This window comes from Lates calcarifer, linkage group LG13, assembly GCF_001640805.2.
Source record: "Lates calcarifer isolate ASB-BC8 linkage group LG13, TLL_Latcal_v3, whole genome shotgun sequence".
In the NCBI taxonomy this organism is placed as follows: Eukaryota; Metazoa; Chordata; class Actinopteri; family Centropomidae; genus Lates; species Lates calcarifer.
The window spans coordinates 21015178-21030129 of record NC_066845.1 but is presented as its reverse complement, the minus strand read 5'-3'; the positions used below and the strand labels follow the sequence as shown (position 1 = coordinate 21030129).

At 39.3% G+C, this 14952-nt stretch overlaps 1 protein-coding gene across 1 annotated transcript; it reads right to left on the bottom strand.

Annotated features, from left to right (window-relative positions):
* Positions 1 to 1567: 1567 nt before the first annotated feature.
* htra4 (HtrA serine peptidase 4) lies at positions 1568 to 13126 on the bottom strand. Its single transcript, XM_018668272.1, has 9 exons — positions 12381 to 13126; positions 8028 to 8127; positions 7730 to 7934; positions 6022 to 6216; positions 5891 to 5923; positions 5249 to 5363; positions 5074 to 5131; positions 4809 to 4904; positions 1568 to 2975 (listed from the first exon to the last, which is right to left on the bottom strand). Exons 1-9 carry the CDS (start codon positions 12805 to 12807, stop codon positions 2810 to 2812), a joined length of 1395 nt encoding a protein of 464 aa, XP_018523788.1. The 5' UTR covers positions 12808 to 13126; the 3' UTR covers positions 1568 to 2809.
* Between the last annotated feature and the right edge of the window lie 1826 nt (positions 13127 to 14952).

Here is a 14952-nt window from a genome sequence, read left to right as displayed (position 1 = left end):
CTGCAATGCTAAATTGCCTGAGAAGTCTTTAAAGCAATAGCCAATGGCAATACTTTGACAAGTAATAGCAGGAAAAGCACTATTTCAGTAATAACTACAACTACTGGTATGGCTACTGAGACACCTACTGAATGGAACTGAACCAGACCAGCATAAATGCAGGTGTAAACCTGTTGACTTTTCTCACAGCCTGAGGCAAGAAGCTTTGCATATCCTGGCAGAGACAATCTTGCTGGTGTGGTAAGTCACTATGCTGAGGGCCTTGTTGGTGCACCGAGCTTCATGGATTAGTTTTATGGAGGGAAGAGAAGCAGTGATAATCTTCATTGTGCTCACTGTACAATGAAAGATCTTACAGACCTTGCAGTTCCAAACCACACAGTGATGCAGGTGGTCAGGATGCATTTAATGCTGTCTCTGTGGAACGTAATGTGAAGGGGTGGAGGGAGGCTCACCTTCAGTTAATGCACCTTTAAATGCTGCTGTGTGAGGTGCAGAGGAGGTCCTCTGTGATCTGCTCTCCCTTAAACTTTGTGCTGCTGACACTCTCCAAATCCAGTGTCACTGATGGTCATGAATCATGAAGTTGGAGCTGAATGATGCAGTCCAGTCATATGTCAGCAGGATGAACAGGAGTGGGATAAGGTGGGTAGTGTTGGTGCTCACTTTGGTGGTGCTAGAGATGTCGTTGCCAATCTTGACCAACTGCAGTCTACAAGTTAGGAGGTCTAATAGGACCTTGAAATCAACCCTGAACTGTACTGGAGAGGCCAGAATAGGGCTAATATTGTCTCTCTTCCAGGTACCAGAAAGACTGCTACAATAACAACAGCAATGAACTCCCACATCAGATTGTATGGCTGGCATTACATGATCATCAACTCCACTAGCAGATAAACTGTGTTTGGATGTAAAAACAAAATTTGTGCACCATTTCTTTTTGATATACAACACACAGTCCAGTGATGATTTGCTTTTGGCTCGACAGCAAGTTAACCAATCCAGCTCAATGTCCAGTCCATGTCCGGAATCTTGCAATGAAGCCATGTTTCAATGAAAACAATATGTAGCAGCACATGCTTTCATGCTGAGTGGTCTGTCTAAAGTCCAACTTATTGTCCACTGAGCAAACAGTTGCCAACAGGACAGATGGGAGAACAGGTCTAAAAAGCTAATTTAATCTATCATTATTAAACACCAATATAATAATAATACACTACTATTGGGCTTTACCTTTAATTCCATCAGCCTGAAGCCAGAAACAAAGTTGAAAATCAAACTGATTTGAAAAAGAAAATAATGTCCAGTAGGTGACTATGACAATGGACAGACAAGAAAAGTCAGCACCATGGATGAAGTGAAGTGGTTCCATTAAATACAAGTTGAACACCTTGATTTATATGTAAAGAGGTTGGGGGTCGTTGTCAGACTAGGTGTACTCATCAGGGGCATGATGATGACACATGATCCGATACAAAGGTTATATGTTTGTGAAGCTACATGAATTAATTTCTCATATGTAAAGAAAATAAATTGCATCAGAGGGAAAAACTACTGACATGTAATATGTAATTACAATGACAGCATTTATTTGATCACTTTACTAAGACACCTGGCTTATTCTTTACTTTTTCACTCATCGGTATCCCAAACTGTTATTACATGTACCGGTATGTACACAGATGATATTCACCAGTGTCAAAAAAATAAGTGCATTGTCAACTATAGTACTAAAAACACTCTCCATATACTTTTACCGCCATACACACACTGAGATTCAATATATTTACACTGGCCAAATGACAAGTAGTCAGCATGTTCACAATATTATATACAACACCACAAGTTGTGGTGTTATATATGCTATGTGAATATTTTGCAGTGGGATTTGTGCAACAGCCATTCAATATTCTGCCACCATGGCACATAACAATTTAATGACACTAGCCAGCTGACAATAACAATAATCAGCTCATAATGTAAACAATTCAATTTACTTGATTTCACTAGGGAAATCCACTCAGCATCAATACTGCTCTCCAGGGAGCAGGTACATATTTGATTTAATATATTCACTGGCCATATATTGAAGAAAAACTTTATATATTTACAAGGTTTGTGGACTGAAAATAAGAGCTGTGTTGTGTGTGCATTAACTTCATAAAATTTGAACACAACCATGAGTCATATAGTCTGTTGTCATAGTTAATAGCATGAGTCTTAGACTGGCTTTCCAGTGCATCTCTTATGCAGTGACTTGCAGGCGAAATCATAAAACTCTTCAAACTCATTCTGAACTTTTGGAATGATAATACAAATCCAGCTCTGATATTCAATCAGAAGTAGTTACATTCATTATTTAAAAAATTACACAACACTCAATATTAACCAGTAAACATTTGATGGATTGTTTCACCCAAATTAGATATAATGTTCTTATCTTTCATTTCATCTAGCTATGCAGATAGTTGTGGTTTTATTTGTTGAGATTTGGAGATACATATCTGTGGGACTTGTGCATCCATCCCAATGCAGTAAAGGTGAATGGAACTCTGTTCTCATCAAAAAACTGAGAAATTGATCTTGTCATATCAGCCATGAACAGATAGACGGCCCCTCTTCACGCGAGGAAACACTCATTTAACCTGAAATCATAATGCTGTAATGTGAACTGAAGTGAATGACATTGACCATCTTGTTAAAATTCAATGTTGTGCTGGGAAACGTCCCGAACATTCATCTGGATGTTACTGGTTTTAATGTTGTGGCTGATTGTGTACATTTATTTATTTATATAAAGCCATTGATTTCAGTCCATCTCTTCTGGAATAAGAGTAAGTGAAATGTCCTTATCCTTTCGTCTCACCACCACTGAAAGCACAGCACCGCTCTGGACAGCTTCACTCATTTCCTGTGTGGTGTGAATAGGCTGTCCGTTGATGCCAATGATGACGTCCTGATCGATTATTCCTGCGCTGCAGAAGAAAAAACACCACACCTAAGTCACACAGAAAGGCCTTACCAAAACAGACCCAATCCAGCAGGGTAACTCTCATACCCTAAGGAAAACATCATTGACCTTTAGACAAGTCTGTTCCTGTGTCAGGTTCCTTCCCCCTTAAGAGACAAACTAGCAGTGGGATCATAGCGTTATAATGCACTGTACTACTTGACATTTATATTTGAGGCAATTACTGTTACTGTTGATCTTATGCAAATTGTCTGACAAAGCATGCAAGACTGTAAAGTAAAGTTAAATATTACATTCAGATTTCACCAGATAATAGGGAGGAATGGAAGCAGAATACGGGACAGTTCATTATTTTCATGGTAAACTGACATCCCTTGTTGTGCTGTACTGTACTACTGGTGTATGCTGTTCAAAGCTTCAGGCTTCAGTGTCACAGGAGGCAGTGGTGGCCTATTAAGAATATTGAGAGTCTAAAGAGTCATCTTTCTCTTGGTCGTCACCAAGAGAAAGATGTCAGAGCTTTGCCTGTGGGAAGATTACACAATATAGAATTATACAGTGCAGCCTTGAGAGCTGCAGGGATACTCTTATTCCACACCTCAGAAAATATCCAGAAGCCTCCAAATGTCAGTTCACTACACTGCTGTTGCATTTTGTAAAACCTAGTGCCTCAACAAGCTTCAATTGTGCATCATACTGATTAGCTCCAGTAACACATTCTAATAAAAACAACTCACTGGTGTGGTATCTTAGTTGGAAACACACAGATGGGAACAAAACACATATTTAATCTTTTAACAAGGTAAGACATTTTAGGTTAACATTGGTGGATAATTACATGTGCCTGTGTCAGTTAGGGTTGGAATGTTTTTTTTTTTTATGCTAATAATGGTGCAGACTGAAACTGCAGATAAAAGAAACACAAAAACCTGTTGAGATTCATTTTTCATTCCTAAATATTCCTGCTAGGATTGGAAAGTCTCTCAACAATATATGCATAATGTAGACTAATTAAATCCAGTGTAAAACTAATTATATTAAAGCTGAACTTTTTGTTGGCGATGGATCAAATGACTCATTTGTTATGTGAAAGCTGTTGCTCTCTGAACCCACAGAATAATCACCTGACTCTGCTGTACCCATTCTTCAGCTGGCCAGACACACAACTCCAACCAAATGCTAGTGCTACTGTGTGTCTGCTGGATGTGAAAACAGGCAATGATTTGTTAACACTTTCGCTATAACAAGTTTTAAAGGCTTCAGTGTCAACCTTTCAGCCTTTTGCACTGCCACCAAGTGGCCAACTTGGGAAATCTATTTGGCTCTTCATTGCTAAATGCCTCATTAGGTTTATCAGCTGATTGTTTTGTCTGTCTGCTATTTCATGCTAGGCAGGTAGTGTACAATGGGTTTAACAGACCTTTTTGGCCGAAAACAGCTGCCTGCTGTGGCTGGAAACCTTGGATGAGCAGCGAGAGTAAACCAAAATCAGCTGAAATATGTGACATGCTCTGTTGAGCTGAGGGGAACTGCAATGGATTGGTAGTAACTGTCTGTATGTTTCGTTTGAGAAGTGACACCTTTCACATCGTCCTTTGATTCATTGTTAAAATAAGATATTGATCAGTGCAGCTTTAAATATTCTTAAAATCAGTTAAGATGAAGAGATAGGCACTATAGTGACGCTCATTTCGACATACATCATATTAAGAGATGGACCTGTTTATTTGATTAAAAGTCAGTCATAATCATCTACAAGAATATGATTATATATTTTGCCCTTCTTGTGAAATTATGAGCTGAATGAAAGAGATAGAGATAATAACTTGACTCTTACCTGGATGCAGCTGTTCCAGGTATTACCTCATAAATGTAAACCCCTGAGCTCACATCTGGAAATTCGACCCCCCGCTCCTTGAGCTCTCGGATCAAACTAGACACAAAGTGGACATAAAGACGGACTACAGAAACTCTTTTCCAACTTAGACAGATCAAATTGGATCAACATTTTGTTTGTACATACCAACTGAAAAATGATTCAGCCATATACTGTATAATATAACTAAAGACTTATATGATTCTAGAAACTGATGTTTACTTACGATGGTGAGAGCTGCAGCATCCGGACGCCTATGTATTTCTTTTTTTGTGAAGTATTTCCTAAAAACAAATGAATGAACAAATTAATAAATGATTTATGAAAAAAAAGGTCATACAGTAATTCCTAGAGACAGTAACTACAGTAAATCAGGTACACCAATGTAAGATCCTGCTCACCACTGACTTGTCTGTTGTAGGATTCAGTAAGGAACTGGTATATTTTGTCTGCAGGAATGGCAAAAGAGATTCCTGCTGCCACTTTCAGAGTGTTTATGCCTATTACATCTCCATCCTGTTAAACAAAGAGTGGAAGGACAGCCATGAGATTGTAGTCTTTAGTGTTACATGGAGAAACAGAACAGCATTACAACTTTTATGTCTTTTTTTCTCCTTGTACACATAATACAGACTTTTAAAGTATGGGTTATTGTAATAACTTATCTCTGTAAAGGACAATTATAAAATGTACTGTTGATATGGCAACTGTTCTCCTTTAAAACAAACATTTTTAGGGGAAGGAAGCTGGAGGCAGCAACCTTGATAAATGAATGTATTTTCTGTATCATTTTATTCCACAGTAACAATGCAAAGACCTCCATAATCAGGTCTTGTCCTAAAACACTGTGAGGGAGGCTTAATCTTGAACATGAGGGGGCAGACTGGAGACTTTGGGTATTGAATAAAACAAAATCATGACCTTAGTCCTCACTGTTGTAAATAAAACAAGAAATTTCATCTACATAGCAGAAAGCATAACAAATATGCAAATTGCATCATATTATCCCTTTGCACACGATACAGCACTATAAATCCTCTTACCAAGTTGACAAGTGGTCCACCAGAGTTGCCGTACTGTGAATCAAAACAAAATTTTTACTTATTTTTAATTTAGAACAAAAACTGACAAAATAGATCAAATGCAGACCCAGAAAGGTTCTTCTTTCACTGACATTAATCATGGCATCAGTTTGGATGTAGTCCATGTCAGAGTCCTTGAAGCCCAGCTCCAGGCTGTTGCGCTGAGCAGTGCTGATAATGCCAGTGGTGACGGTGTTCTGCAGAGAGAAAGGGCTTCCCACCGCCACCACAAATTCACCAGGACGCAGGTCTGAGGACTGGCCGAGACGCAGCACCGGCAGGGGAGTCTGCACCAAGGCACAAAGACATAACAACCCCCAGAGAAGGATAAGGATAAATAATATGAATGGAACACATGCTGGGAGGAATAATGTCATTATTTCTTTCATTAGCTGATTAACATTGTAGCTGATTGTAAGAGTATTTAAGGTCAGCAGGCTCACCGGACTCTCTAGATCCAGTATCTATGGGTTAGTATGGATTGAATAGAATGTCAGTGAGGCTATGTTTTTGATCAAGACACATGGAACATGCTGATACTATTCAGTTTTTAGGAGCATTCTTTGGACATGTATTCAGTGCATTTGGAATATGCATTTGAATTGGGGTTTTTATGACAGTTTATGACATATGGCTTCTTGATTGTTCATGGTCAGCACTGTGCATTGTACACAAACCAATTAGACCATAACAAACAGCTTGCAAGGCTGGGGTAGAGATGCATGCCAAAAACAAAAGCCCACATTTCTGGACAGAAGGATCCATTTTCAAACATTTTTAAACATTATAATATCATTTTATTATTTGTACCTTTTATTTCTCTCATAACAGGAAATATGTTTGTAAATCAAACCATTTTAAATAATTTCCAAGTATTTGGGACATGCTGGTTATTAATACTTTGGTCAAGATTAGGTAATTAAAGTCACTAATCTACATCCTTACTCTCAATTACTCCTATTCAAGCCAAATTTATGTACCTGATAATAAGGTGCTCTGCATGAATCTTTGTCTATGGGATGTTCTTGAGACCAGGTGTTAAACTGGAAATAAGTGTTTCATTTATAAGCTTCCTATCTCTGTGATTTTAACATGGGATGTAGTGAGTATAAAGAAAATTAAACTAAGCTTTAGCTTGTCTCTGCTTGTCTCCTCTTATCCCAGGCTGAGGCCATTTATCTCTGGGGTGGATTGTAATGCTCCGCTGAATTTATAGCGACTTCTCCTGGGGCATGGAGTCTTTGTCACGACAAATTTACCTTTTAGGCAAGTTTAAAAAAGGAATGTAATACACAGAGATGTAGCATTGTACTGCTGTCGACACCTTCTTGGTTGTTAAAAGACAGATTTCTTCACCTTTAGAGCAGTCAAACGCAGAGATCCCCCTCACTCCTTGTGATCTTGAGGTGTTCTTGTATTCAGACCAATACTAAAAATGTTAATCATGCATCATGCAGAGTGGAGTCTCACTGAAATAGCTCTGAGCAGTCCCATCTACCATACAAAGCAGCTAGTTGTATAAGTGCCTGTCTGAGAAGTGACATGTTTTATTTAGAACACCTCTTGCAAATACATAAAAAATAGCTTAAACTTTGAATTTATGAGACATTACCAAAGACCACCCAGAGGAATTCAAATGACAAACTTCCCAGATAAAGGACTAGAGTCTCATTTTGGTGGGCAAAAGCCCCTTTCTCCATCAAACATCCACCCCACTTTGTGTGCAGGATTAATACTCAGAATACAGAAGAAAGACATCTGAGGCCCTTGGTAAGCTGAGGGGAAACAGTGAGCACTCACATCTGGTTCAATTTTGATGAGTGCGATGTCCATCTTCTGGTCCACATCCTTGACTACAGCATCATACTGCAAACCGCTTTTCAGCTCCACTTTTATCCTCTGCTTGTTGGTGAGTACGTGTGCATTGGTGACAATCCAGCCGTCCTCAGACACCACAAACCCAGAGCCACTTGACACAGAGACCTCTTCGTTAGAAAATGGCACTCTGTCATGAGAAAAGGCAAAAGACAACTGTACCTGCAGGAACATGAGCGGCAAAGGTGAAACTTTTAATTTCCTTTCTTGAGTTAGTTTTTACCTTTGGAAAAGCTCCAGATGCACCACAGCAGGGACAATCTTATCTACCACATCTGCAATGAAGTTGAACTTATAACGCATACTTCCTGGATGTTGCATTCCTTTAAGAACACAAGACAACAGGCGAGAGATTAGGACACCTTACACAGACATGCTATAGCAGTGTAACCCAGGTCCAGACTGAAATGTCTCAACAGTTATGGATTGCCATGGAATTTTGGACAAACGTTCTTCTCTAGAAGATGACTCCTGCTGACTGCAGTGATCCCCTGTTTGTCATCTAGTATCACCAGCCCCCCGCGACCCTTAACGGATAAGCCGTGTAGATAATGGATGAATGGATGGCTGACTGTGTAGGGACTGCTATGACCTGCAAGGAGAGCAAACTAATCTCTGTTCTATCTGTATAATTAGGCTGACTCATACATAAATAGTAACAGTTTTTACTCATTTGAACAGATGAAAGCTTTTGCAACTACTTTATCATAGAACATAGAACATACAGAATAATGACTGGTATGGGGAAAAAAAGTTTCAACCACAAAACAAAGCCTATCAATCACTTGACCAGAGCTCTGACTGCATAGTCCCACTGACTGAACTGAAGCATGGCCAACGGTGATCCCTGGTGTCTGGAGCTGAGGTGCTGTCTCTGTAACAAACGCAGCAAACTGTTTAGAATTCTTGATATTTTCAAGGTTTCCTCACTGAATATCAGAGAATACTTGTAATGACCTGTAAGTCTTTTTAACTGATGTACAGTTTGACATTACTCTTGAACTTGCTGTGCTTGATTCTGACAGTTCATCCACTGGTTATCTCTAAGTTAGTGGGAGATCGTACCCGCTCACCAGAGTTACATAATGCAAGAACAGGTGTTTGGAGCAGAGTGGGAATGACAGTAGCACCCATTCTCTCTATTATAAATCAGTGTACCATCAAAATGATTCTGAATTTGTTATTTTAGGAAAAAATTGTCACAAAACATTGTTTTAACATTGCTGGCATATTCTTCCTGGTATCAGTTTGCCTGTCATTACTCCTGCCTGTCTTTTCACAGCCTCCCTGCCCTGCAGTTGTCCTCAGTGTTTCCCGCCTCCAGCAATTACTCCCACTCCCACCTGTTTTCAATCTCCTAATCAGCTCCCCAGCATATGTACCAGCCCCTTTCCCTCAGATCCTGGTAACTACATGTGATGCACATCGTGTTTTTCCATGAGCATCTGCTGTCTGCTCCCTCTCCTTCCTGTCTCTGTTTAGTCTCTTCATTCTTTTCAATCTCTACTCTCAAAATGTTTTTGTTAATCCTCTGCTACTCAATGTGTGCTAAACCATACTATTTAGGACTGGCTACTTTCTACTTTGCAACAGAGTGTGAGTGAGAGTGCCCTGATAGTTTCACTAAAATCTAATTATCATCCATACCACTGGTGGTTGGGGAGTGTACCACACAACTCCTGATAAAATCATTATTATACCACTTGTGCAGGCCCCCTAAATCTTTCTTTAAAAAAAGCAAGGTTGTTAAGGCCCTATATGAGTAAAATCTGAACTTGGTTTGAGATTCTCACCAAGACGTCTACTGTATGTTTTTCTGGCCTTCTCATTATGTGTTTCTGCCTGATTGGTTTACCTGTTTTCCTTACAATTGTTGCTTTGTTGTTGCCTTTTTGGTCCTGTTGATGAACTACAGACAGTTTTAAATTAACCTTCCTGTCTTTGAGTTGATTATAAGACTGAGCCTCTACATTCACAGAGCAGCTAGTATATGAATATTTCATACAGTGATTCTTTCTTCAATTTGAATCTAAAACATATATAGTTGGGAAAGATACAGAAAATCAACTGATTAATATTTCATTAATTTCTAATCATATGAGCCTCTGATATAGTGTATGAATACTATACTGTATTTTGTTGACTCATACTATATCTCACTATTGTGGGTGCACACAAACAAACCTCTAATCTTATAGAACAGTACACATCAAAGCCACAATCTGTCTCTGCCACCTTGCTACCACTTTGATCTGTTTTTGATCAGATACTGAGGCTTGATGAATTTAAAATACAACCTGCTGCTGGACACATGCAGTTGTGTCACTTTGGGCAGTGCAGCTTCTAATATCTCCAAGGTTCTCCTCTTCTGCTGATTGAGTGTGTGGTCGCCCTCCAGAAGTTACCACATTCTATGACTATTACTGTGTTTACAAAGTTTCACAAATTAACTTGTCTCTGCAGAAACAACCTTAAATGCAAATGACAGTGTGTGTCTTTTGCCAAGAGCTACAGAACTTTGGCAGAACACCAAGTATTTTTGCATGTCAGAGAGCTCTACTAACAAATCAACAGTATGCTACCCAGAGTAAACTGTAGCTTTCACTGTCCTCTCCATTCCACTGTATGGCTGTGCCGACTTGTATGATTGTGGATCATCCATAAGATGAATACCACTTACATTTGACGTGTCACCTGATCTGATATCATGACTGGTGTAAATCTGCTCATGAAACGTCACGCAGATCACACATTAGATTCAGCTTTTCCATTATAGATGTTTACTTGAGACTGTGCCACTTCCACCAAAAGGCACACAAGAACACTGCTTTAGAAACTGTTGTGCTCTTACACCTGTGATATTGAAGAAGCTGATGTAAATTGCACTTCATAGTGTATGTTTTTTTTTTATATGACCATAAACAAATTATAATTTTTATTTTTTTGCATTACATTTTTTGCATTATATTTCATATTCTTCAACATATTGATATTTGAAGTGAACAGAAGTAAATAAAATCCCTGCAGCAACAAATGAACCTTTTCTTTCTTAAATGTCAATGTATTCATACTTTTTATTTCATGAAGTCAAAAGAATAGAAGAAAAATAATAAATGTGGCATGTGCAAACATTTGGACACCCTAATAAGTCAGCTTATTTTATGCTCTGAAGTTTCAAGGCAAATACACCTCAGTTAAAGTTCTAGCCTTTTAGCTTTCATGAGGGTACGTTCTGAACTTTGTGAGACAAAATATTTAATTCCACATTTTAGACTTTGTTTGCATGACATTCATTTCAAGCTGTCAAATTCCAGTAATAGCAATAAAAATATGTCCCATTCACACAATACAAACCTGCGTCAGTATAACCATTAAGTCTACAGACATGCTAGCAGACCTGTGAGGCTTTAGGTACAATGGTGTTTTGAGCTAAATGCTGATGTCAGGATGTTAGCATGCTTAACATGCTAACATATGTTAAGTGGCACAATCCACAAGTACAACAAATGCTGGGGAGTGACATTGGTTTTGCAGTTGTTTGGTCATAAACTGATGATGGAGCTAGCTCAAAAGTCAGAGAATCAGTCACTGAGATTCATTATCAGGGGATCACCAGTGTCTGTAACACTTTGTCCCATGTCCACCCAGTAGATGTCAAGATATTTAGACGGACTTTATTGATCCCCTTGGGATGACTCCCTCGGGGAAATTACATAATTTTAATTTAACTAGATTATTAAACACTGTGTGCAGTTGGTCTGTTGGCATGGTGGTCAAACAATCAGCACATTTCTCCCAGCTTGAAGATTGTGGCTTCAAACTTTGTTTGGGCATGGCTCTGCACAGGTATTACCTCAGTGAAATTCTGTTATCTAGAAACAAGAATAGCACTATAATGCCCTCTGATGTCCAGACATCAGGGGACAGATATTTGTGTTTCCTGATGTCCGGCAAGTGAAAATGTCTTACCACACTGGTAGTCTAATTTGCTTGTTTCGAGCAAAAGAAATATGAAATGTTTTCACTCAAATTTGATTGGGCATCTTTGCAGTGTACACAGTTTTCAATGTACACTTTCCACTTTTAACTGGCTGGAACCATTAAAGTTTTTTAAACTACATCTTAAGATGATGATGATGATGATTGGCTGATTTACAAATGCAAGAATATAAATTGCAGTAAAATGAATGAATTGTGAGTGCTATCCACAAACTATGGAGGGGAGAAGAACATTTAAATAAATATCAACATCATTTAAGGAACTGACACTTTGTATGTCATTTGTTTAATCTGTATAAAAAGTTTCTCTGCAGTCTTTACAACTGCAGAATCACCCCATTTAGTTAATAATAATAATAATAATAATAATAATAATTATTATTATTATCATTATTATTATAAAAGTGGCTGCCTTCTGACAGCATTAATAATGCATAATGACAGTAAGCAGCGTTAAAAAATAGTCTTGGTGCTCTCATCTAAAAATGATAAAGGTATGATATAAAACGTCCACAACACCCAAAAGCTCACTGATCAAATATAGAAAACACGGAAAAAAGTTTTTCCCACAGCTCACCTGAATCACACCGACCCCTCTGGATCAAAATAACTGGGGGTGTCTCACCGAGCTCGGCTCTCCTGTTCTCGGCTTTCAGGCGGCAGATGCTGGGGTAAGTCCTGCCGTCGCTGCCGCACACTGGGCCGGAGGAGACGCACACGCACGAGCTGTGGAACTTTCCGTCCGCTCCCGGAGCGGAGTCGCACCGCAACCCATCACCGCAAGAGAGGCCACCACCGCTCTGGTCCCCGCACACTTCACCCTCACTGGCCGCGCACACCACGCAGCAGCCGCAGCCATCCTTCACCTGCCCATAGTAACAGGCCTGTGGCGGCACAGGGCACTGAGAAGCATCACAAACCCGGGGACAAGTTTGTCTTTTTCTCAGCACACCTGCATGAACTGCGGAGGTGAGGAGGGTGAAGTAAGCTACAAACTTCATCATGATCTAGAACCCGTTCTCTCCTCCTGATGGAACTGTAGATGTAACTGAGATGGCCTGTTGCTTGGGCTTATACCTACTGATGAAGATTATCTAGGCAGACCATCACACAAAGGGGAATATGAGCCACCAGGGCAGATTTAGCGGAAAACTTGTTGCTACTGTTTTCATAGCCTGTGGCTGAAGGCCAGTAATTCTCTTCTAGTAGCAGCATGCTGATCCTGGATTCTCCTCCATCTCCCTGCATGCTCTGCCCCTGTGTAACCACTGTGGAATGCAGCTGCATCATTTTACGGTTTGTTTTTTCTTTAATGTGGCAGCCCAGAGGCGTTATACTCTAGTCTCTGCCTCCAAGAGAGACAGATATGCATGTGATTGTAGTTTATAATCAAAGTGCTGGCATTTAATGCTGCAGTGAATCTAAGGACCAAATGTGAAGTGGCCTCTTTTCAGACTTACGACTTACATTTGTGTTTTATTGCATTCAGTGGTATTTTATTTTATCTTTCATAAACAAAACACTTAAAAGTTGACATTCCATGTCACTGTTAAAAAAAACTCTCTCTCTCTCTCTCTCTCTATATATATATATATATATATATATATATATATATATATATATATATATACATCATGAGCCACCAGGGCAGATTTAGCAGAAAATCTGCAGTGCATGACAACATGTCCTGAAACCAGAGCTGTAGCTCCATGTCCACACTTTTACTTTATGTTAGTGCTGCAGAATCCTGCACTGTCTGGTTTTACATAAACCTTAAAACATTTCACATTTTCCTCATCTTAAACCTGCGTCAGTTGGTTGTTATGGATACTTGGAGCAGCACTGAAAGCTATAAGCTATATTTTATCATCTTACGAAGTTATGGCCAAAGCAAAAAGTTACATTTTTACACATCCAGCACTTACAGAGCAACATCTCTGTCCACCTGTGTCTTTAGGCTGGGAAAGAGGTGCACAGTAGGTTTGTCTAGAACTTCTCACTGAAACACCTTTCACTGAGAGAGGCTTCACAGTCAAGGGGACCCTCAAGAGTCAGGTGACAATTTTCTGTGGATCTGTCACTACGACTGACCCCTCTGACATATTATAGTCGTGTGGTGTATTCCTATTACAAAAATATTGATTTGTGCAGCTTTCAGAGATCAAGCATCTTGACTTCTTTTTATTGCTGATTGTCAACTTTGTGTGTGTGTGTGTGTATGTGTGTGTGTGTGTGGTACAAATATTATATTGGGCAGGAAGTGTACTTTCATGTGTTCAGTATGCTGCTTTAACAGAATTGCTTGTCAAACAACTCCCCCACCCCCACCTCTCTGGCACCAGTCCCAATATTTCTATAACTAGGAGAGGCTTTCTAAAAGTATGCCAAGTTATGCTCACATTTAAATGATGTGGTGTCCTTCCACTCTCTAAAGTGTGGTCATTAGGAACAACTAAAAACCTTTGCCCTCTGACATCATTAGCCAACCTGGTTGTACAAACTAGTTCTTTTCTAGCATAACTGGACTCTAACCACCTTCCTTAAGTGCAGCCTAGGAGTAGACTCTACAGACTCGTTTAGGCTGATACATAAACCTGACAGTAAAGAAATGTCAGATTCTTCATATCAGCTGTAAATGTGACAAGCTCAGACATTAGCATTATTTTTGTTTTTGATGTATTTTCATTCAACATATTCTATGAACACAATACCATTTTGTAGTTATGGTGAGTGTGAATATTTTCCATTTTAATTTTTTGTTCCATTATTTCTCATTTTTTATCCTTTATGCATTTTTAATGAGTTTCATTTTCTGTGTGGATTCTTTATTTGGTTTGAAATGTATCCTGTGCTTTGCCGAATTATGTTCTCACTGGACCACATACTGATTTATCAACAGCATTAGCCTAATTGCACATCTATCAGACATGCCACAATAGTAGTATTAATTTTGAGTTGTGTTTCCATCCACCTGATAGATGTAAGTCCAATATTCACTGGAGCCAATCCCAGCCAATCCCAGCTGCCACTAGGTGAGAGGTTACACAATGGACTGGTCTCCTACAAGAAATTTAGAGTCACTAATTAACCTGCATGTGTTGACACTGTGCGAGGAAGCCAGAGAACCCAGAGGAAACACACACAGGCAC